The 24,194-nt window shown below is 40.4% G+C and overlaps 1 protein-coding gene across 7 annotated transcripts in view; it reads right to left on the reverse strand.

Annotated features, from left to right (window-relative positions):
* BMAL1 (basic helix-loop-helix ARNT like 1) overlaps positions 1–24,194 on the reverse strand; it is a 54,644-nt gene that overhangs the window by 22,944 nt on the left and 7,506 nt on the right. For 6 of the 7 annotated variants that reach the window (XM_068397676.1, XM_068397677.1, XM_068397675.1 and 3 more), the window contains exons 2-3: positions 3,834–3,957; positions 2,951–3,098 (exon numbers count right to left, since the gene is read on the reverse strand). In XM_068397676.1, the coding sequence (XP_068253777.1) occupies positions 2,951–3,090 (140 nt within the window). In that variant the 5' untranslated portion in view covers positions 3,091–3,098; positions 3,834–3,957. Of the gene's footprint in view, positions 1–1,576; positions 1,623–2,950; positions 3,099–3,833; positions 3,958–24,194 lie in introns of those variants that run through there. The other variant, XM_068397680.1, reaches the window with a different exon arrangement.

Raw genomic sequence — 24,194 nt, forward strand, 5'->3', positions numbered from 1 at the left:
ATACCAGTGAATGTATTACAAGGAGACAAACTTGTTCAAATTAATCTACTTTCTGAAAGAATAATTCTGCTTTTTAGGACAAGATAGCATAGTTCATTATACTTAATGTGAAAAATTAGTAAAACAAGTAAGCAAAATTATGTTATGGAAATCATTGAGATATTGTTTCATCTTCAGAAATGAAAGATCTGTGCTTTATGTGTGTTGCCCTTGTGGTTAGATAAATGGGATTTCAGAGGACTCTAAGGCCAGAAATAAAATTTAAAAAAAAGTCTGTTCCAAGTTTCTCAGTTTTTGATTCTGCCCAGCAGGACAGATGAACATTCTCTTTTAGTCAGTACTAAAGTCCTAATTCTGAACTTTATACAGACTTTAGCATATCAAAAGGAAATGAAACAGAATTTCTACATGCAAGCTGACTGCTGGCATCACTTCAAGACTGTAAAGGGATCTGAAATACCAGAGCTTTAACATGTTATGAGGTTACATTTTATAAGACCCTTATGAAAAATCTTCTCATATTATCCATTAACATACTAGTCATTCCTGTTCAACACTGGACATTAGCCTTCTTAAAAACTGGTAGCATGGTAGCCTTTCATATATTATACATTGCACTTTTAAACCAATTATCTTTGTGATTAGTTTTTGAAAGAAGTTTGAATAATGCTAAAGGTTTTCTTCATCTTCCAATTTGCACGTTTGAGTTACTGTCTTAGTCAATGGCTCAAAGCACTTCTGATGCTCACAAAGAACCAGCGTGCAGGTCTAGAACAGGACTTAGAAACAGAAACAAGGCATCAGTTTTCCACTTGTGATGCCACGTTTAGCTACAGGATGCTTGTTGTGACAAAATTCATTTTAGCCTTAGATTTTGCTTTCTGGGTTTTTCTAAAAGAGGTACAAGGTAAGTTATAAATGCTTCAGGATAGTTTGTTTTCTTATCATATATTATTTCAACCGAAAACACTACTCCCAAGAAAATAAATTAAGTGTTTATAGACCTGTGCATGAAGTCTTTGATTCCAGCATTTGACTAAAACAGATCATAGTGGAGAACAGACAACCCTTGCTGAAGTGATAGCAATAGGGTGGACAGAAATTTTCCTGACGGAGTGGCAGGAGAAAGAAGTGAAAAGAAGCTGGTGTGGAGAGCTGAAAGCGCTGCTGATCAATATGCTTGCTTGAACTGAAGAGGTGAACAAAGAACCACACTAAAACAGTCAAGTTCTGCCTTCCTTATTCCCTGACTTCATTGGTCAATGAAGTATAAAACTGGACACTCAGACAATTTATGTAAAATATAAATTGTTAACAGGCAGCAAAAGCTGAACAGTAGCATTTCTGAACAACATTTACTGATACATACATACAGAAGGAGGGATCAAGGAAGTCTACCTTAAGTTCTATTTTAAAATAGGAATATTTACTAGCCGCCATTTCCTTTGCAACACAACATGAACTGTGGTATGACGACAGCTGCTGTAAACTTATTTTACTTAGGATTCAATGAAACAGTGTTTTCACATATTTAATAAAATGCACACACAACCTAAAGGGCAGAATTATAACTTACAAGAGCAAGCTGTCTTTTGGAAAAGAGGACTTGAGCAATGCTTCCTACCCAGAAGAATAAAGATGAAGAAATCCTTTCTAGAGAAGAGGAAGTTGGTAAGATTGAGGCTGTTCACTGAATTTTGTGGTAGTCAATTCAAGTAGAGGGAGTCATTTACTTTTCAGGAAGACTAAATGCATATTAAGGAAGGTACATACGCCATATGTTTGTGGTCTTTAAACAGGACTTAATGTTTTGTGCATACGTTCTACTAAAAAGAAGTCCTATGCACAGGGAACCTCATTCTTAATTGCCATGCTCAGCATGGATTAAAAATTCTACCCCTCCCTGTAAAGAGAACTGCCAACAACCCAAAGGCCCACAATGATAAAATTTGTGCTAAGTTACATAAAAATGGACTATGTAGCTGTATTAATAATGGATGGGACCCATTCACGAGTCACCCTGCAGCTAGAATTTTTAAAGTTACAATACCTATGAGGTTTGCCAGTGACTTAGAGTAAGTAGGTTGGTCTTGGTGTATCTAGTGCAGAAGACATTACACATTTGAAAATCTGACAAAAACTTCACCATGACCTTCACTATTCTAAAGCAGAGTTGGTGTGATTTCTTTCCATTTCAAACACTTGCCCCAAGAGAGAAGCCACGGCTTGGACAGTTATTCTGAGCACTGTTATTAGCAAGCTTCCCTTAAAGAGAAGCAGCTTTCTTGAAACAAAACCACATTCTATCACTGATTCAGAAGAAAACAAGTTTTTATTTTGTCAGAAATAAAAGCCTACAGTTGAGGACCAACACAAGATTAAATCATTTGATTAAATGAAAGGCAGATCTACTGCCACAAACCAGAGACTACTCAGATTCATATTCAACTGTGAGACCAAAACAGCTTCATCAGGCAAAGGTTGGCAGCACACTGATAGGAAGTGAGTAAAAAGGCAAAAAATAGGTGAAGAAAAGGAACTATTCTCAGTTTTGCTTCTGCTTTTTAATGAATTTATTATCTTCCCTCCCGCTAGTCATTCTATTTCCTATGTAAATGGTCAATATAATCAACCTTCACACTGTACATTTCATTGGTATTAATTTTTTTTCCCTCCTCATAAGCCAAAGGTTCAGGAAAGTTTCCTTCCTCAGCCTTACTCCGTTTCACAGCCCTCAATCCTAGCTGCACTGAGATGGAGGCTTTATTTTTATTATTAAATAATGAACTTTTAGTGCATAGTAGGTTTTTTTCTTTATTAAAACCTTTACAACAGGTTGTCAATAAAAGGTTATTTAAAAATTGCTATAAATATTTCTATCGTTTCCCACACTGTATTGTTGTGTTCAACCTCTTTTTAATAGTGTTAAAACAAGAGAAATCCAACTTACTGATAATCAGTAGAGCTTCCCTTTCTTTTCCTATTACAATCCAGTCCTGAAGTGCTAAGGGAACTGGAGATCAAGTCAGCAGGGTCTGGTGACATAAAGTCACTAATTGTAGAAGATATGTCCATCCTTTGGTCTGCCATTGGACTGTCTAACATTGAGAAAAAAACAAAAACAAAAACAAAAAACCCACTGTATTAATAGAAGCAGAAACTTACATATTTTTAACAAAAAAAAAAAAAACACAAATCTCAAACTTAACATTCTTAAAAACTGCAAATCACCATGCTATTATTTCCTTTTGCTGTAAACCAGATTATAGGCAATTTATCCTTTTCCAGCTACTGGTGTATTGAACATTGCATACAATGTTCAACCATGACAATTCTCAAAACACATTACTTAGCACAATTGTTTTTAAAGACTTGCCAGCAATCTTTAACTAAATCAGGTTTATTCTTATGTTAACTGCCCAGCTAACTGTTTCTACCTAACATAAATAAAGGGTAAGTTTTGCCTGTCTTTCGCTGACTGGGAACACTAGTTTTAGTGTGTCTCTCCATTTGAAGATCATATTATCCAAGTTCAGAAGATTTGAGAGTTCTAATCCACTGAATTTCATGGAACAGAATTCACAAGATTTCCACAGAAAGCCAGGTTAAATAAACACCTCCACCACAGCACATCCCACAAATAAAAACCTGATAACCCAATGATGGTCTAAGACAAATAGTTAAAGGGTAAAAACAAATCTAATTAGCTTTTTCATCCAAAACATACATATTTTAATCCTTTAAACTGCAAATAATTATATTGTTGGAAGAAACCCTGTTAAAAGCTTATTTATTACTAAATGGCATCAACTACGAAACAGAACAGTTTTTACCTGAAAGCTTGTCTTGGAAGCCTAGATCAACCTGGGGAACGATGATGATGATCAGCTTGAAGCAGTTGATCACCTTAAAACTCTTCCATGCCTCATATTCTGTTAGTCAAGTACTTTCAAAAACCTGAATGGGAAGAAAACCAGCAAGATTAAAAAGCACTTTCAAAGCAAGTTTGTTCAGAACAATTGTTTTAGACACAGTTTACAACAGCAAACAGATGTTTTCTACTCAAGGATCGAATTTTATTTTCCTCAAAGTGTAGAAGCTTTATCCATCATCAAAATAGTCAGATGTTGGGATGTGCATCTGCACTGGACCAAGCTTTGGAACAGAAGGAATCTCTTCAGCATCACTTCCTTTTGGGCCCCACTTATCATTCTTTGGTCTTTCCATAAAACCCCGCCGCTCGCAAACAAAGATCAGATCTGAACACTCTTGTCAGAATGAGTCAAACTGCTGTTATGGTGCAAAAGACAGACTTATCCCTTTACTCTTGGCTGCCTCACTTTTAAGGTGGCCATAGCAGTAAGACAATTTGGGCTTGGCTTACTATTTTATATTCCCTTGTAACAGCAGTTGGCATTTTCAAAGGAAAGGGGGTTAAACATTGTTCTATTCTGCAGGCTTCATGTTTTAAATAAAATCCATACCCCATACTATAACTCAAGACCTTAACTGTGTCTCCCAACTACACTGTAAACTTAGTGGCTGGTCTGCAGGTGGATGTCCTTTCCTTCCAGATTTCTGTCACAAAACAAGTTTTTCAGCAAAACTTACCATGCAAGACTTAAACTGTTCTAAGTCCACCTACTGCAAAAAACTTTGCAAGTCTTTTGGATACACTGTTTCCTGGTTAATGCATCTGTGAACACCATGACTGCCTTTCCAGCCTGTGATGGCAGAACTTCCCAGTTAACCATATCAGCAAGCTCCCACAACACTCTCAGAAGTTTGCAAGTCAACCAACCAGTATTCTGTCAACATGACCACATTATAACCAATTCTACTGAATCACATATATAGACATCTTAAGAGTTATAAGCCAACAGAAACCTCACAAAATCCAAAGTCAATGGTCTTAAATGTAAGGTCAGGCAAGTCATTGCCTTAGTATCATCAACTTTTGAGCAGAGGATCATTGCTGTTCTAGAAGCAGAGCTTCCAAACTGCTGCTGAGGGCTCATCATCCATCCTACCACATAACTTTCTGTGGTCCTTTCTCAAAAATGAAAAAGGAGTCAGGTATTTCCAAATGGGTGGACATATTGGTACAGTCAAGTTAAGAGGCCAACTGATACCAAAAGATCACTGACAAAAGCTAAATCACTACAAATTTAAGTCAAATTATAAATTGCCATTGAATCCATAAGCACTGTTTATTTTACAAGGCTTTCATTCACACTAACAAACACAGTTACTTGTAGATCAGGCCTTACTTTCTTCCTGTACCAGCCTTTTCCTCGTTGACTGCTTTGTCTCTCTCACTCAAAGTAGTCCAACATCTATAAACTCCATTATGTTACTGTGGTTTATGAGATTACTGCAGCTTAATTTACAAGCCACCAGTTACACCACGGTCACTGACCATTCCTCTGTGCTTGGTTCAGATCCAAAAACACTATCTTCAACCTCAGCTGATGTGCAGCAGATAGTTATAGCTAAACTTAGTGTGGCCTGTGGCTAAGCCCTATGAATCACAGAATCACAGAATGTTAGGGATTGGAAGGGACCTCGAAAGATCATCTAGTCCAATCCCCCTGCCGGGGCAGGATTGCCTACACCATATCACACAGGAACGCGTCCAGGCGGGTTTTGAATGTCTCCAGAGAAGGAGACTCCACAACCTCTCTGGGCGGCCTGTTCCAGTGTTCGGTCACCCTCACCGTAAAGAAGTTTTTCCTCATATTTATGTGGAACCTCCTGTGTTCCAGCTTGCACCCATTGCCCCTTGTCCTGTCAAGGGATGTCACTGAGAAGAGCCTGGCTCCATCCTCATGACACTTGCCCTTTACATATTTATAAACATTAATGAGGTCACCCCTCAGTCTCCTCTTCTCTAAGCTAAAGAGACCCAGCTCCCTCAGCCTCTCCTCATAAGGGAGATGTTCCACCCCCTTCATCATCTTCGTGGCTCTGCGCTGGACTCTCTCTAGCAGTTCCCTGTCCTTCTTGAACTGACGGGCCCAGAACTGGACACAATACTCCAGATGCGGCCTCACCAGGGCAGAGTAGAGGGGGAGGAGAACCTCTCTCGACCTGCTAACCACACCCCTTCTAATACACCCCAGGATGCCATTGGCCTTCTTGGCCACAAGGGCACACTGCTGGCTCATGGTCATCCTGCTGTCCACTAGGACCCCCAGGTCCCTTTCCCCTACGCTGCTCTCCAACAGCTCTGTCCCCAACTTGTACTGATACATGGGGTTGTTCTTGCCCAGATGCAGGACTCTACACTTGCCCTTGTTATATTTCATTAAATTTCTCCCCACCCAACTCTCCAGCCTGTCTAGGTCCCTCTGAATGGCTGCGCAGCCTTCCGGTGCGTCAGCCACTCCTCCCAGTTCGGTGTCATCAGCGAACTTGCTGACAGTGCACTCTATTCCCTCATCCAAGTCATTAATGAATATATTGAATAGAACTGGTCCCAGTACCGACCCTTGCGGGACTCCGCTAGACACAGACCTCCAACTGGACTCAGTCCCATTGGCCACCACTCTCTGGCTTCTTTCCTTCAGCCAGTTCACAATCCACCTCACTACCTGATCATCCAGACCACACTTCCTCAGTTTAGCTGCGAGGATGCTGTGGGAGACCGTGTCAAACGCTTTACTGAAATCGAGATAGACCACATCCACAGCTTTACCATCATCTATCCACCAGGTTACGTCCTCATAAAAGGCTATCAAGTTGGTTAAGCATGACTTCCCCTTGGTGAAGCCATGCTGAGTGCCCCCAAAGACCCCCCTATCCTTGATGTGCCTAGAGACAGCACCAAGGACAAGTTGTTCCATCACCTTTCCGGGGATGGAGGTGAGGCTGACCGGTCTATAGTTACCCGGGTCCTCCATCTTGCCCTTTTTGAAGACTGGAGTGACATTCGCTTTCCTCCAGTCCTCAGGCACCTCTCCCGTTGCCCACGACTTAGCAAAGATGATGGAGAGTGGCCTAGCAATGACTTCCACCAGCTCCCTCAGCACCCGCGGGTGCATCCCATCAGGGCCCATGGATTTATGGACGTCCAGATTGCTTAATTGGTCCCTGACCCAGCCCTCATCTACCAAGACAGATTCCTCCTCTATCCTGACTTCTTCTGGGGCCTCAGGGGTCCGGGGCTCCTCAGGACAGCCTCCAGCAGAATCCTGTGATAAAAGTACTGTGACGTCAAACTACCTACAATACCTCTTTTTTACGCTGTTCAATTATTGTGCATCCATGATTCAGTATTGGAACCTAACATAACACCCAAGCACTGTATAATGCACATACTAGAAACAAGCAGTTTCTAAAATTTCTGGCACAACTACCCACAACTAACTTTGAAAAGTTCCTGAACACCTCTATACGTGAGCGTACTTGTTGAACTCGCATTTTACTGCTCAATATAATTTCATGGACCACTTATGATGACCTCAGACAGAAGGTTGGGATGAGCTGGAATTAAAAACGAAAAAAGGGGAAAAAAAGGGTTTGTAAGTTTAACACAGTTCTTTCGCTTTAAGGATGCCTGCAACAGTCAGCATTTTAGCTTAATAATCAGAACACTGCACAAGTCACTGGTGTGCTTTAATGCAAAAAAAAAAAAAAAAATTGCTTTGTTGTTCATCTCAGAACAAAATTTTCAAAGCACTTTTATAGAAAAAAAATCTTGAAATCAAGTATCCATTCAACTGTGCTGCTATTTTAAATTATAATCAAGTGTCTGTATTTGATAATTTCAAAGCAGCTATTTTAAGTATCTTGACCATTTAAGCAGAACAGAACTACATAAAAAAACAGAATTCTCAATTTATTTTGAAGTCAGCCGTTCCTCTACCATGTCCCAAATGCTCATCCCCATTCTAACAACCACAATCCTAAATTTTAGCATTACAGGAGTTAAGAATCATGCATGTCTCTTGAAATGAGGTTTAAAGTTAAGAAAATGTCAACCCAATGATCACAGCAAAAATCAGCATGCCCCACTATAATAAACAGTGCACAGTTCAGATAAATATTTTGTTGCAAGGCTTTCTTTAAATTCTGAAAAATTGAATATTTTACTATCTTTTCAGCCTCCAGCTGCTAGTTGTTCAATGGCTCAAAAAAAATCCTCGATGAGAAGGAACACAAAAGTTACCCATATAGATAAGCAAAGTTCAACTCTTCCATTTATGACACCCAGCCTATTGCCAAAGTACTCCAAGGACCTACTTGAAAAAATGCCATGTAGTCCACTTCCCGATTAAATTCTCCTGTACATGAGAATCAAATGATATTTTGTCACTGTATCGCATGACAGTGTCTCTCCACAGCCTGTTTGGGACAACTTCCTTCAGGATTCCCCTCCCTTGCATTCAACCCTTCTCCAACCCCCTGTAACAAGGCTAATGAGACAGTAAAAACAAATCTTACTGTTCATCCCTTGAAAAAAAAGTTAGATGACACGTGACTAGCTTAATCACACAGCAAAGCTGATCACGAGTACATAAACACCTCTGAGCAAATCAAGGTCAGAGCTAAAGTAGGTCAACTACATCTGCCAAGCACCCATCCGGGAGTCAAGTCCTCTTTACACAAGCACCACCAGTTTCAGTTACCCCTAGGCAAGAGCCAACTATCTCCAACATAGATACGTATTTATTCTAAAAGAAACGCACTTCATAACTTTATGAATCAGAAGTGACTCATCTCTTAAAAGCACTATTTCACAATGACAGACAAGAACTGTGGTTTCCTTAAGAAGTAATTGAAAAGATACTCATTGTCCCTATGCGTAATGATGAGCCAAAAACAGCTACAAAAAGGAAACCATCTGCTTCCCTTCACAGCAGTATTCCATCTCCAAAGTTCACTGTCACAGTATGAACTAGTAAGAAACAGAAGAACAGGATTACTTATCTTCACTATCTGTATTTCTTCCAGAGGTGTCGCAGATGTACGTATGCTCCAGATGCGCACGCACTCGGTAATGGTGGGAGATTTCTGCTCAGCAGCAAAAGAACTGCACCCATCCCTATGATGATTTCAAGACGCACACCGGCACACGCGGGCATAGCTGCTGCACATAACAAGCAGTTCCTACAACAGAATCTTTATTATGAAATACTCTGTATGAATCAAAGACAGATCTTTGAAGTAAAGCAGCGGTATTTTCCTTCTCCGTCAGTACTTAACGGCTGTCAGAACACTTCATATTTGCCCGATATATTGATACTGTTTCGTTTCAATGGCACATTTGTGTTCCTTGAACTCCCTAATAACATTTGCAAGAACACTCTGTACTCCCAGAAGATAAAAAGCCTTGTGGCTTCCTCTCACATGCAGATGCATCTCACCGCACCCTCTGGAGCAAAGAAGTGATTCTACCCTCGTTTGCTTGTTGAGGTCATCCTTCTACCACTCACTCACCAGCATGTTCACCAACCCCCAGCAGCCTACAATCCACATCTGAGTTTTGGAACTCTTCCTGACCCAAGCTCTTGGTGACATGGGTAGCTCATATGTCAACCCTGTCCTTAACTACACACAGAGCAGCAGCGATCCAACGGCCTCCTGCACCTCTCGCGTTAGCAGATGCTGCTACCCAGCCCCTCAACACGGCCCGCACAAGGATCCCCTGCTCTGCAGGAGGCAGAGGCACAGCCTTCAGCTGCTCAAGCTACTTACTGTTCCAACAGCTGCTCCCCATCTTTCCCTAAGGAAAAAGCAGCAGGCTGGGGGGAAGCAGCCCATGATTTTAAACCAGCCACAAAGCTACAAGATGAGTCATTTTGACATCGGGGGGGAAAAAAAAAAGTCACCACTAAACAGAAGAAAAACTCCACCTGCACAAAGAACATCTTTCAGCTCCAGGAAGTTAATGAAAAGGCAGTTTCTCAATAGATCAATATACTGTCCACATGCACTCCCCTACCGAAAACAAGTCTGTTCATCACTGGTGTCTCTGAGAAAAGACAGAACGAGTCATACCATGGTATCACCCCACAGGAGTTTTCCAGACTGTCACAGTGGTAATGAAGCCACAGGACAATATTCTGAATTTTGTCTTGTTCATAGAGCACTTACGACTTCCAGTTCAAGGGGGACATCAGATCCCATCTCTCCTTGCTTAAAAGAGGAAGTACTTAAAACTTTTACTTCCAGCTATTTTAACAAAGGACTTCTCTGTTGCTCCAAAACCAAGAATAAGTGGTAACTAAACTAATTTTCTCCTGCACTGGGGGGCTCAGAACTAGACCCAGGAACACAGAAGTGTCTCACCAGCGCTCAGTAAATGGGAAGGATCACTTCCCTCAGCCTGCTGGCAACACTACTCCTAAAACAATCCAGGAGGCTGTTGGCCTTTTTCGCTGCAAGGGCACCATTGCTGGCTCATGGACCTCCAAGCTGTGTTCCAGATGGTCAGTCCCTAGTCCGTACTGGGGCATGGGGTTTTTCCTCTCCAGATGCAGGACTTGGCATTTCCTTTTGTTGAACTTCATAAGGTTCTTGTCAACCCTTTTCTCTGGCTTGCCGAGATCCCTCTGATTGGTAGCACGCCCATGTGGTCTATCAGACAGATAATAAAAAAAACAGGGAGGAGTGACTATCCGTAAGTATGAAACTTCAGACAGCATGGAAAGAAAGGAAAGAAGGCTGGTTCTCGAAAGAGACCTGAACAGATTTAACCCAAAAAAAATCTAGCTCATCTTCTCTCAGTGAAGCAGATAAACGTTTGCTTCAAGGCTGGTGCAGTCCCATGGGAAGGCCTTACAGATGGAGATATGGACAATGTTCACAGCAAAAAATGAAAACTGGAACAAAACCAAAGCCAATCCATGCCAATTCCAGGAATCAAACCTCTTTAGACTAAAAGGGGTCTGTGCTATGGATGAAGTATTACCCTCCCTAGTAGGGGACTGGTACATACCTCTAGTGATATAGGCAAAAGTCTAGCATACAATTCTACAGAACAGCCACCGGGTCTGGAGATTGTATCATCATCAGTAGCAGCATCCTGACTAACTGGTGGACCCTCAGACACAGGAGATTTCATTTCCTCTCATGTCTCAAGACCATTTGCCTCTTTCCCTAGTCAATGAATCCCAGCTAAAACAGCGTTTCAACAAAGCTTGCTAGTTTGCAACCGTTATTGACAGCTTGACGTAGTATAAGCTTCTCATCAGCCAAGATCAGATTCTTTGACCCTTTATCCTTTGAAGTAACCTTATGTTGGTCCATTCAGATATTTAATTCTGGGCAGCCATCAAAAGGAAACATCACAAAGGAACTAATCAAGCCCTTACGAAAAGGTGGTGATGAACTCTCTCGGAAATCAGTACTAAGATGCTGCTGTTACCAAAAGAACTTGGCCTGCTTCAATAATCAATCCTCCAATACATGTTCTCCTTAGGTTTCCAGAAACTGCTTCCACAGGGAAAACAAAATGGACATGCCTTTCTTGGAAGACCAGGTTTCAAGGGATTTCTGCAGCACACCTACCAAACACAGCTGTTACCTACACATGAAGAAAACTATAGCCTCTCTACAGACTTCTGGAAGCACGGGTCCTCATGTCACTAGATATTGAGTATAATTATATCAGTGCTGAAGTAATTCCTAAGCTCAGCCACAGTGGCCAGAATGAGAGTCACCAGTTCAGATGTCTCTACTTAGAGCAAGAACCAGTGAATTCTGCCTCAGAGCTGCACAAACATTTTACTGACGTTTTACAGACACACCAAGATCACCACAGGTATTTTAGGAACATATCTTCAGATTTCATCTTAAATGTCAAGACGACAGATATTTTAAGGAGGCTTTTACAAAAAAGTATAGCTGTCATACAAAAATCTGTAAGATAAAGCCAATATCTCCTACAAAGAGTAAGAAAAATTACACTAAGAATTACACCCAGGTATAATTATCAAAGCAAGATCCACTCTCAATTAGCACACTCCTTCATGCCTTTGGATGCCTTATTTCAACAGGTCTTGCTCATCAAAAACATCCAAGTTTAATTTCACTGGAAATGGATACAACCAAAATGGAATAAAAATCAGTTATTCTGAGAACAGCTGCCTGTAGGAAAAGGATGGAGCTCAGTAAGTGTTTTATTTACCAAAAAAAAAAAAAAAATCAAAACAACTAAACCAATTTACTTTAAGACAACGCTACATACGTTTTGTTCAGCACAGCAACCCAGAATTTCTGTAGTGTAAGTTATAGAACAAAATAATTATATTTTACATTTAAAAATAGGGTCCACCAACGTTAAATGCTGGTAAAGTACGTTCACAAAATTTATGTTAAGCTGTAGTATTTAATATTAATTTATTCCAATCTTTCAGAAGACTTTGTGCATGTGTGGGAAGGAACAAAGTATCATATTTTCAACATGGGGGGAGGACGACTTAAAATGAATAGACAACTGAAACTTTAAGTCCTTTGGGCCAGATATCTAATTCTACTCATTTGACACCAAAATTCATTATTGTGTTAGTAATGATAGATCCATACGCAGTTAAAGTTAAAAAAAAATCTACTCCCTCAATTACTGAAATATAAACTTAGTCGAAGTTCTCAAACTGAGTTTCCAATCCAGGTCCAGGCTCCCATGTGTGAAGGATGTACTGTTTCACAACCTTGTTCTTCAACCCTAAGCCATCCAAGGGATTTGGGGGGGGGGGTGAGGGGGGGTGTCTGTGTGTGCTGAAAAACACAGGAAAATCCATCCTACCTTGTGGGTAAATCAATTATCCAGCATTAATATGCTGTAAGTAAAAACCTAATCACAGTTATTGTTGACTTCTTTAGTAGCTTATGTACTTCCAGTGTGCTTTGATCAGAAACTTAAAAAACAATACCCAACACAACAAAACCCAGCACAAACCATCTCAATTGAGGAGGCAGTGGTTCTGTGAAGTCTCCCAAGTTGTACACATTGCTTCTGATCTGTCAACAAAATAAGACATCTTATCTTGTGCTACACTGCAGGGTCAACTTCAAAGCAAAAATTTTTAGAAAATTAGAAATGTCTCCTTAAGAGGACTGTACACACCCTGGACTGACACTTCCAAGAGCACGAGAAGCATACAAGATGACAAGAAAGTAAACTATTTAACTCACTCCTCATATTTACACAAACAGTGGGAATTTACAAATCAGTGCATCTTTAACTCACAGCTGGGATGCCTACATTTTGCACTTGCATCCCAAAAGATGCAGCTTTCTGTTTCAAGATTTCATCTGACTCCTAAATTTGAGCACTGGTTTATTGCAGACAGATGCTTTAGATACAACTTTTAAGGATATCTTTACCCTTCAATTACGCAAACTGGACAAGATAAGTTTCATGCAGTTAAATATACATCTTCTAATGTATTGCTTACAAATAAATGGCCCAAAGCCTAACTGTTCATTGCAAGCATTATTATGACCATGATATGCTCTGGGCAGGTTTAAGTTTCCTTACTGTGGCTAAGTGAACCTCCTCTATCCTCACAGTTTGGCAAATATTCTTCCTGTTGCTCATAACCTCCAAAGTTGTCTTTTAATGGCAGGAAGGAAAAATCCTCTCACAAGAAGTTCTAAGAAATGTGTCTTCTAAAAGGTATCCATATGAAATACCAGTCCAGTAAAACACTTTCTCATTTACTTCAAAGCTGGAAGCTGTACGTCAGACCCCACTCTAATACCTACCCAATCTGATCGGTGGCTTGGCACACCATGGAACCCGTTCTAGGATTTCTTCCTCAAGCTTAGAACTACCGCTTGTGCTTTAATATAACTTGCAACAGGATGTCTTGATATAAAGATTTCAAGTGAGAACAAGCTTTAACTCAAACCACTCTCCTCACTGGCAAAGCACTATTTTAGTACTCCTTCAGTTACTCCAGCTTCCAGTCACCAAATCTTCCTGTGCTTTTGTCAGCTTTTCATTTTCTTCTCCCCTCCTCATACTGGAGAATTGTAGGCATCAAAACTAGACAATACATGGCATGACTAATACTAACTAAGTAGTATCTCCTCACTTGACTTTTAAATTTAATGCATTCAGGGATGTTAGCCATTTTTCAGGTTAACAGGTTGAACCACTACATACTTCTTTTGGTCTCTGACTTTCCTTTTTGGTCTCTCACCTTTATTAAGGTGACAAACCTAGCTTCCTGCATTTCCCTTTGGGTTGAATCACCTGGTCCAAATACTGTTAGACATACCGCACACAGTTGATTCTGTTTGCCATTCACATTATTACTACCACTACAAACCCAAATGCATGTGGCATGTGTGAAACCGTTCATTCAGAGCTCTATCGCCAAACAAACAACTGAAGAGTTTATATCTTCAAGGAACAAAGCACAGAAACAAAAGGGCAAAAATATCACAAAAAGGAGTGTAGATACAGGGGTTATATTTACACCTTATACTTCCATTTCCACCTTTTGCACACTCCCTCTGGTCCTTCTAAATTCCATCTGTGGCTGGAAGAAGCCGTCTCTGCTCTCAGCACTCTGCCAGCCTGACAAAGAAAAGCTGACAGGGTGTCAGCTCCCCTTCGATCCTAAAGTAAGCCTTGGGAAAAGGAAGATATTCCCAGCCTGCCTGGAACCAAGCTGGGGTATTCCCCACTCGGCTGCCTCTCATCTGTACCCTTTAGCACACATAGCCCTGACAGGTTCATTTTTCCCCACTGGTTTCTTAAAAGATCTTTTTGACTTCACTTTACACAAAATCAGCTGTCAAACACATATGCATCACATCCATATGAACATCAATAGTTCTTCCTTCAGCCTATCTCGGTACTATATTAGAGGCTCGACTTCATTTTTGTTCTCCCACTATACCACTGTTTTTTTGATAGGAAAACATCACAGCTTTTTGTGAAGTATATGAGTAGGTAGTCTGCTAAAAAAAAAGCTGCAGAAGAACATACAATGATGGCGTAGCTACTGGATGTGTTAAGTTAACAAAGTTTATGTGTGGAAATGGAGAAATTTACAACGTAGAATTATTTACAAACTTCCAGTTTTAAGAAAATAACCCCTCCAAACACACACTCGGGGAAATAGCCTCAGCTACCTGCCTCTGCACCTGGAGTCCCTTTGATATATGTGGAGCAACAACAAACACTAACAGAAATAAGCTCAGCTGTTTGGTTTCCTGAAGTCACACTATTTGCCAGTTAAATCCAGATCAAACTAGTGAAAACTGAGACACTGCAACAATTTAGCACCTGCATGTTTTCCGTAAAACACGCAAAGACACAAACATCAAAACAAAGACACACATGCCATTTTCAGTCTTGTTCGATGCTTCAGAAATAATAACCTCCCCCATTCCCAAAATCCTGTTTTTTAAGTGAGCGCTCTGCTGCTAACACCGAGAAAGGGCAGCGTCTCAGAGTTATGACAGCTCATACTGTGGCATTATCCAACACTCTGCCCTTCGGAGAGATTCGCATAAAGCAGTTGGGAACCGCAGCAATAGTGAACGCTGAGAAGTAGGGCAAGTTCCCAACACGCCCTCGGGCCAGCACTAATATTCGTACGGTGCATTACGAGCAGAATCGCTGTAGTTGAGACCTGCCTGTTCAGCTGCCCAACCAACAGCCCTGCTTAGTACTGGCATGGGACAAGGCGAGCAGGACTGCAGGACAGCTGCTTCCAGGCTCGCATCATCCTTTCACCAGTTTCGAGTGACTGTGAAACCAAAATGACAATTAAAAGAAGTCCTTTAACGGGACATTAAAAGTAAATTTAGATGTGTCACCATACCATATACTGAACGCATAAGTGACATACGTACTCTTGGCTGCTTCTGCCACAGCACTAGCTACTTTTTATGGTTCCTTCTCTCGGATAAACTGAAATTTCTGTGCAATGTGACCATTCCAAGGTGAGCCCCAAATACCCTACAATATGCACTTCACTAAAGCCAGCATCTAGGAAATTTTGCTTTTGAGGCTTTGTAAATTACAGCATTCCAAGTAAGACTTGGTGGGGCAAATCAAGTGATAATTTAGGGAGAAACCATGCAGAGTATTTCCTGTCTTTTATATTCCTGTCCAGAGTGTTAAGTACCTCAGTAACAGCTATATGGCTTGGAAAAAGTCGTGTTTGTCGAGCTCAGGATAAGCACGAGATACTGTTGAAAACCTCAGAGCAAAGCTCCACAGAACAGCTGATAAAAGGTCTCAGTGCCATGGAAGGGGTGGCCTCACTCCCTTTTTTCTTGTCTTCCTTGTCACCCTTTGCCCAGATTTCCCTCCCAGTACTCCAGCACAGCCTTTACACAGTCCCCAGAACATGTCCGTACAGTGTCAAACCAATCTGCTCATCAGGCTGCACAACAATAACTTGACGGAAAGCACAGTCTTCTGGGGACCAGCAAGCTCAACTGTCTAACTGCAAGGTCAGATGATACCCAGAGCCAGCGCAAAGCAAGGGGGCAAGACATGCCAGAAGAGGGGAAGGGGCAGAACTGCTCCTTTCGAGAGCAGTGAGCAGTTAAAATATCCCCGTTATATCCCTTAACTGCACTTTCAGCTTATTCACAGCACTCCAGCAGGATTTGTTTTCAACATGCAAATCCCTGCATGGTTTGAGCAAGGCAAGGTGTGCTGAAACCTTTCTACGGATCCACACCTGCACTGTGACATTTTCTCTGCTCTGGAGTTAGTTCTTTTGCCAATGACAAGTTATGAATAAACAGGCACAGCAGAGGAGCACTTCTATCCACTCTGTAGTCATTGCTTCAGTGGGAGCGTACGCTTTATTTTCTGGAGAAAGGCCTACAGCAACAGGAAAGTCCTTTACAGAAATTGCTGATGAAACATATTTCTTTTTTTTTTGTGCATCTGTACATTAATGCTGATGCTGAACCACCGTATCTCCAAACCTGTGACATTCAGCTGCCAGGGATACATCTGGATGCAAGCCTCAGACTTGCATTTTTCCAGACAGGTTTTAAACCTATGATTTCTAATTTAAATCAACAGTCAAGTTGGAATGCGTACTTTTACATTGCAACTGAAACTGAAAGCATTTTAAAATTGCTGTTGTATTGAGAACAAAGACTCGCATTACCAAATCAACGCAGCCCTTAACGAAGGCAGAGTAATGATCAGGGAACAGCAGCAATTCACTTAATAGGGTCCTTATGCTATGCAGACATCTTGTCTGTTATTAAAAAAAAAAAAAAAGAAAGAAAGGAAGAAAGAAAGAAAGAAAATATAGCAAGTGGAGAACAGTGTGTCATACACACACACACAAAAAAAAAAGATAAAAAAATCCTGCCAACACCAAATATGGGCAAAAGAGAAATAAAACTTGCTCAGAAAAACACCCAGAATAAAACACAGCCACACATACCAAAAAAGGACTCTTGGTAAAATGGAACACTGCATTTTTTATTTTCTTTTAATGATTGCTTTTGCAACAACCCTCTCCCCCTCCAAATGAAGAGGGGATACAATACAGAGCAAAGGGACATCTGACTAACAGTTGCAAGCAGAAGTTTTTCCAACCCATTGTTTTATTCCAAAAGAGAACATTCCACAACCTACGCATGCTGATCCCAAAGGACCTAGGAAGGATCACTGGACAGTTCACATTCCTCCACAAAAAGTTTAAGTAGGTTTAGATGATCTTATTTCCGCAAGTAGCAGGCTTGTGCCAAATATTAATAATGCGGTCCCTTAGTTACCACTTACAAATGCTCATAATTATTTACAGCTCCTGAACAGTACGGAGGATGACTTGGGTATCATCCAACAAATCCACAGCAATTAAATTTATCAGAAAATGGAAAAACTTTCCAGTTTCACTCAGTGGAATAAGACAGGCAATGAGTTCTGTACAAGGAACAATGGAGTAAGCTAGTGCTCTTCAGCTTAGAAAATTGACAGGACCAAGGTCTACAAAATCATCCAGTGTCACAGGGACATCAAACAAAGCTTGGCTGAAGGGCTGAAAACAATACAGCTCTTCACACATGAGGTGGTAGGCTGTGGAAACTCTCTGCCAAACAACAAGAAGGCTAGAAGTTCATGTGGATTCCAAAGAGAGGTAGGACCAGTTAATGGAAGGGAATTCTGCTGAGGGTTACCACCACATCGGGCTCAAAGTCCCTGAACCGAAAATAACTGTGGGCCAGTATGAGAGGACACATGCTTGCCCTAATCTTACTCTTCACCAGTCGGCCACTCACAGCCACTGCTAGAGAAAGGACACTACAGGAACTCGGTCTTCCTTATGGCATGCAATGGTCACTCTTACCTTCTTTCAGTATTAGCAAAAGAACATTATCTCAATTTCTAAGTATTCAGAGACATCTTCTACTTAGAAGAATGACATACATGCAATACACATAGTGAAAGTGTAAAGTACACAACATCCTCCAAAAACCTTTCTAGGTTACCTCTGGTTTAAGTCAAACAACCTGCAGTTATCACCGTAACACCACTTAACACCAGGTGGAAGATTTAAATTCAGTCAGTACACATTACACCGAGTTTAGCAAAGCAAACGTAAAAGCTGAGCTTATCAGAAAAAAAATAGTCTAATATAGGGAACAAGATTTATATGTTAGGTATCTGCTTTCGTAAGTGGAACTTCAAACACAGTTTAAACAACTAAATTCCTATGCAGCGCCTAGAAACAATAGCACTGAGCAGGGACCCATGTAAAAGTCAGTAGGCACAGACCACCCAAAACAAACACTCAGGATGGCTGTCCCATACTTCACCTTGCTAAGCACTTCGGTCAATACAGTTCTCCACTTACCTGAAGACTTGCCTACAGTATGAAATTAAATTTCAAGTCATCAAGCAGAGCTCGCAATTCTCTTTTGAAGAGGCCGAAGGAGCCAGCAAAGCAGGAAAACTGTTACTGATAACACATGGGGAAAATTCCAACTGGACAAACATGCTTAGAATAGAATAGAAAAGATTCACATATTTCAGGGGATCATACACTAATCACTAGACACAAATATTTCTGGCTTTTTCCAGCGTCTTATTTTTCTGCAATGTTCGCTTCAGAATATTATCTAGAGTCTCATGCACTATTTTGCCCTGACTTTACTATAGAAATACATACACTTGTTGTATGTGTTTTTGCCTCAGTCACTCATCTGGTGCTCAACTGAAATGTTTTTTCAGGATATCTGCTAAAGCCCCTTCAGCTGTCTTCAAGTGTTCTATCTCCTCTTCCATACGTGTTGAATTTATTCTTTGTCCCTAGAGGCATAAGCTTATATTTATATTCAATAAATTCTGAAGGAACTGACTAAACACAGAATATTTACCTTGAGTAACTTAACCAACAAATATAAATGTCCTTTCATTACCTTCATGTTAATCACTACATCTTTGCTTCCTGATGATAGACATCAGCCCCTCAGGTTTCTCTCCCCCTTTTGCCTCCATCAAGTATCAGTGCTTGAAATGCTGTTCTTCTACACATCATTGGTATTAAAACTTGATATTCTTATTTCAAAAAGAAGTTGTATTTTGCCCCCCTTAATTAGCAAGATTACAGATCAAAGGTGAGGTTTGCTCTGCTTTTTAGTACTGCTAAACTCTTAGATATTACATTTTATCTATGCCTTACAAAATAACAACATGAGAATCCCCAGTGTTATTTTTTTAACCTTTTAACTTTTAAGTTGTTTTGAAGAAAGGTTGCAAGAGCCTTTATAGATGGTCCCCTCCTCTCTGCTTTTTCTGGCCCTCCCTCTCCTTCGCAGTCTGATTAAAGCTGTGTGTCCCTCAGATTCCTTCTACTCAAGCACATTGCAGCGTGGAGAAAAGTACGTTAAGTTTTATCTTAATACTGATATCGGATTCATTCAGATTTGCTCCCTTGTATGATCCTGTATTCTGATCTCCTCTGCAATAGGAGGCAACCTCCTCTACTGTTTTATACAACAAACTGATATGCTCTAATTCAGGCCAAAGTTTATTTTGGAAAGATATCCTGGATGAACTGCTATGTTGCAAGAACCTATTACCCTCCTCCTACCTTTTCTGTTTCAAAGCTTAGCTCCTCTTGTTCAAAACTTCCAGCTTTTCTAGTCTGAATTGGAGTAAGTCACGTATCAGCTGCTAAACCTCATTTCATTTTCTCCTACCAGGTAACCAAAGGACAAATTCAGTGAATTGCTTTTTCCTCCTTTAACTAATTTTAGCCGCATTTGTTTGATCTCCCACTACAAGGCTGTGTTTGCAAAACACAGTTCATCCCTTCAACTCTTTTCAGTTTTCTACAAACACTTTGTGAAGTACGGGAAAGTATTAAAATTATGATATAATTAACATCATCCATAAATCACACTACTTTTGTATCCAGCTTGACATCCTTGTTTACTAAGCAAAAAAATCATTTGTCCACTTCTCTGTAAGGCTGCACTGGGAACTGCCGATCAGCAACATCCTCCCACCCTCAGCCACTTCAAACCTTCAGCTTGTAAGTGTGATATATAGATATATGACTGCTTAGCAGCTAGTTAGAAATGGCATATATATTTCTTAAGCAGGATCTTATCAAGCCACATGGGCTGTTGGAGTGATAACTGAACAGACCAACCTGCACCGCTTGGCTCTCTCACCAGTAAGAGTCTCTTCTGCCATCATATAACTGATTCAGATCCTGATTAGTGTAACACCAAGGACAAAGCCAACTGGAAATTGCCAGAAACAATGCTACTGACTAATCCTGCCTTAGATCAGAAACAGTAACGGTATGAATCAGTTAGCTAGTTTATTTAATGTGGAGCTACATGGATTTTTACAGTGCAACATAGATCTCTTTGGGAGATTCATGTGACAGAATTCTTACTTTTTTTTTATTAGATGAGAAGTTGCAAATCTAAACATTTAACCCTTTGTAACTGAAGTGTGACTGCAAGAGTTGTTAACCTCCTAGCTTCATCTTTCAGCTGTGTACTCCCACAGAGCACTAGCACTTATCTAAACCCACAGTGAACTGTTCAGAGATCCAAAATAGATTAAAAGTAATCCTGCCAAAGAATAATTCTTAAAAAAAGCTACAAGTCTGAGTAGATCACAGCAAGGTGACTCAGGGAGTCAAACAAGTACCAGCATTGCACAAAGGAGGGAGAGAGATGATGAGCTCAACAGTAACAGTACATACGATTTACCTAGTAACACACACCTGAACATGAGAACACACAGGTTCACTTCTGTAGGGATATTATAGCAAGAATAAGCCTACAAAGCCTCCAGTGTAATAGAATTATTCAAGAAACAGTCTGAAAAGTGGGGTTGGGTTTTTTTTTGTGAGCTGCTGCTTTGAATAAATGGACTCCTTTTATAGGAGGCTCTTTTATCAACACCTGAGTTAAAACAAATCACTCTCCAATACATTGGAGCACAGTCAAGGAACAACCTGTATGAATGCTATTCAACATCCAGGTAAGTTAGGTTTAAGCAACATTGTTCTGTATTAGAATGGTACATAAAAACATCAAAATATAATTGTACTGACATGACTGATGTTTACAGACTGAGAAGTAGGAATGTGAAAACTCTGAAAATAAGCAGAACACCCCCCCAGAGGAAGGCAGCAGAAGCTAACTGCCCACCTCTTCTCAGAGTGGAAGACAGTGATTAGCTCACATGTGGAAACGATTCTGAGGAGTACACTTTTGGAAGGCTGCGTGGAAAATACAGAACTACACCATAAAGAATGATTGAAGAGAAACTCACATGCTGCTGCCAAACAGACTCAGCCAAATGATATCATAGGGAGGAGTTAAAAGGGATATGTGGTGTTGTATTTGAAGGTGGAAAACTATGGTACTTCACTACAACATGCAATTAGGTTTGCTAGAAAGGGAAATTAAAGTTAACTGTGTTTATCCCTAACGTTTCTTCTTTAAGTAGAAACCTGCTAGTCCATCAAAAGTTCTTCCAGGTGTCGGAAGGCCAGGAAAGTGCCTTTTTCTGCTTCCTGAAAGTCTCCGAAATCCACTTGCCAGCCCCTTTGACAGGCAAACCTGAGAACTTGTACCAATATTATTCTCTGACCTGGTTGCCAATACGATATCGTTCCAAAACGGCGATTGTCATTGCCACAAAACACAAAAAAGCAAACAAAGCGTTCACAGAACCGAGACAAAAGGATAACAAAAAGCAACTTCAAAGGGGAAAAAATTGTTGGGGTTTTTTTTTTTGGTAAATAAAGTCAGGGACCAGTTAAGAGACCAGCTGCCAGGTTTTCCAAACTCCCCAAACAAAATTCAGCAGAAAAATGGAAAAATAGGTTTCACTGACAAATAACAGAAACCAGGACTTCCCCAGGTTTGTCAGGGGACACCATCATTCCAGTATGTTTAAGGCTACAGGGAAATGGCAAGCCATAGAAATACCCTAAAACTAGACGACAAGTCAGATGACTGACAAAATATTTGTTTTAAAAAATAAGAAGTATGCATCTGAAAGCCATGCCAAATGAAGTAGATTACACAAGTTTTACAGCACACCGCGAATGAATCCACGGAGGCTTAACTACTTGCCTGAGCAAATCCTGTTCTAAAAGGCACATGAGTTTTGCCTAAAAAGCGCTCGGAACTCTGTTAGACTAACTTAAGCATTTAAAGGAACCTCAGAAGTCTTGTCAGGCTGGATAACGATCAGCTCACCTAGAGACAGAAGAGCATTGATATGCTACAATGCTAGCTAGGTCTCTAATGAGATACCAACGGGCACATTTTTCCTCGCTTTTTTGTTGCATGGAGAATTTTTTTTTGTCCTGCTTCTGAGATGTGCAACTATTTGGTCCTTACTAGTGTCCATATGCTCTAGGGAAAAAAAGAAGTAATTTTAAGTAGAAGGCACGGATTCTCCTGTTATCTGGGGACTTAAACCTTTTCTTACTTGTCATTTATATTCCAAATTAAGTTCAAAAGTTTTAGCAAATCTTTTTAAAATGTGTACATCACAGCCATACAGAAAACAGATTTTCATGTCACTAAACACAAGGACAATTCTCCTGAACAGCTATTTGATAAGAACATGAAGAACAAACTAAGGTGCCAATATTTCTCTAAAGGGAAGCCTGAGTAGGTTTTAGAGAGTTCTCCTTCCAGAAAACAGAATATGTGGACAAACTGACAACAAGATGAGATCTATGCCAAGTTAGAGAATCATTTTTAAACAGCGATTCAAGATTATTTTTTTTTCTAAACAGACAGCTCCGCTCCCTGAAAGGGAGCAGAGGTGTGTGAAGTCCAAACCATGTATTGTCTTAGTGGAAAATAATTTTTTCTTCTAGTGTCCTTCCTACATTCCATTTCCTCCAGATTTCCTGGCAAGCCTACCTGGAGACATCGCTGACTCTCTGCCATGTGTAGATAAATTATCAGTTTGACAACAACTTGGACACATGAGTGTTCAGCTCCAGTAAAGTCAAATGATTGTGGTGAATGAGCTCCTGAGAGATTTGTGTATCTGAAACACTTCTGTATTTGTTCATCTGGAAGCCCAGAAGCACATAGGCCAGTAAGGGGAAAGGGAAAAAGAGTCAGAGGACTAGCTGAGTTACTCTTTCTTGCTATGAAAAAGAATTTTTAAAATGGCACAAAAAATAGTTTAAAGCTCCACTGTGTAGTTCCAGAGATGAAAGTAAAAAGTTGTTTATTTTTCTAACTTCTGGGTATCAGTATCAAAACCAGATTTTGTTTCAAATTTTTATATAGATTTATGAAAGAAATGACCCAACACAGCTTCATCCAAAAATATTCTGCTATAAATCCTCTTCTTCCACATCAAGGTTGCAATGTAATAAATTTAAAACATTTATTGCCCCTCCCACCTCTCCTTCAGGACTACTCATTTCCATGAACTGTGCTGTTTCCTAACCTACAAAAGCACAAATGTTTATGAAGCCACAAGGTGTATGGTATCAGCGAACAATCTCTGAGAGAAAAAAAATTATCCTTGAGCCACAGCAGATTCCCCAGCTCAGTACCTTTGCCCAACACATATGCCACCACAGAGCAGAGGGACAGGACACATGGATGGAAATGGTTAGCCAGGAAGGAGCTGGAGTGTTGATGGAAGCTACTTTGTCCATAGCAATCCAGTTCAAATGATCATCGAAACTACTGTTACAATCTGCTCTGAGCTGGTACATTGATAATCTTTACCAGCAATGGGA

The sequence above is a fragment of the Nyctibius grandis genome, chromosome 4 (assembly GCF_013368605.1).
Source record: "Nyctibius grandis isolate bNycGra1 chromosome 4, bNycGra1.pri, whole genome shotgun sequence".
Classification (NCBI taxonomy): domain Eukaryota; kingdom Metazoa; phylum Chordata; class Aves; order Nyctibiiformes; family Nyctibiidae; genus Nyctibius; species Nyctibius grandis.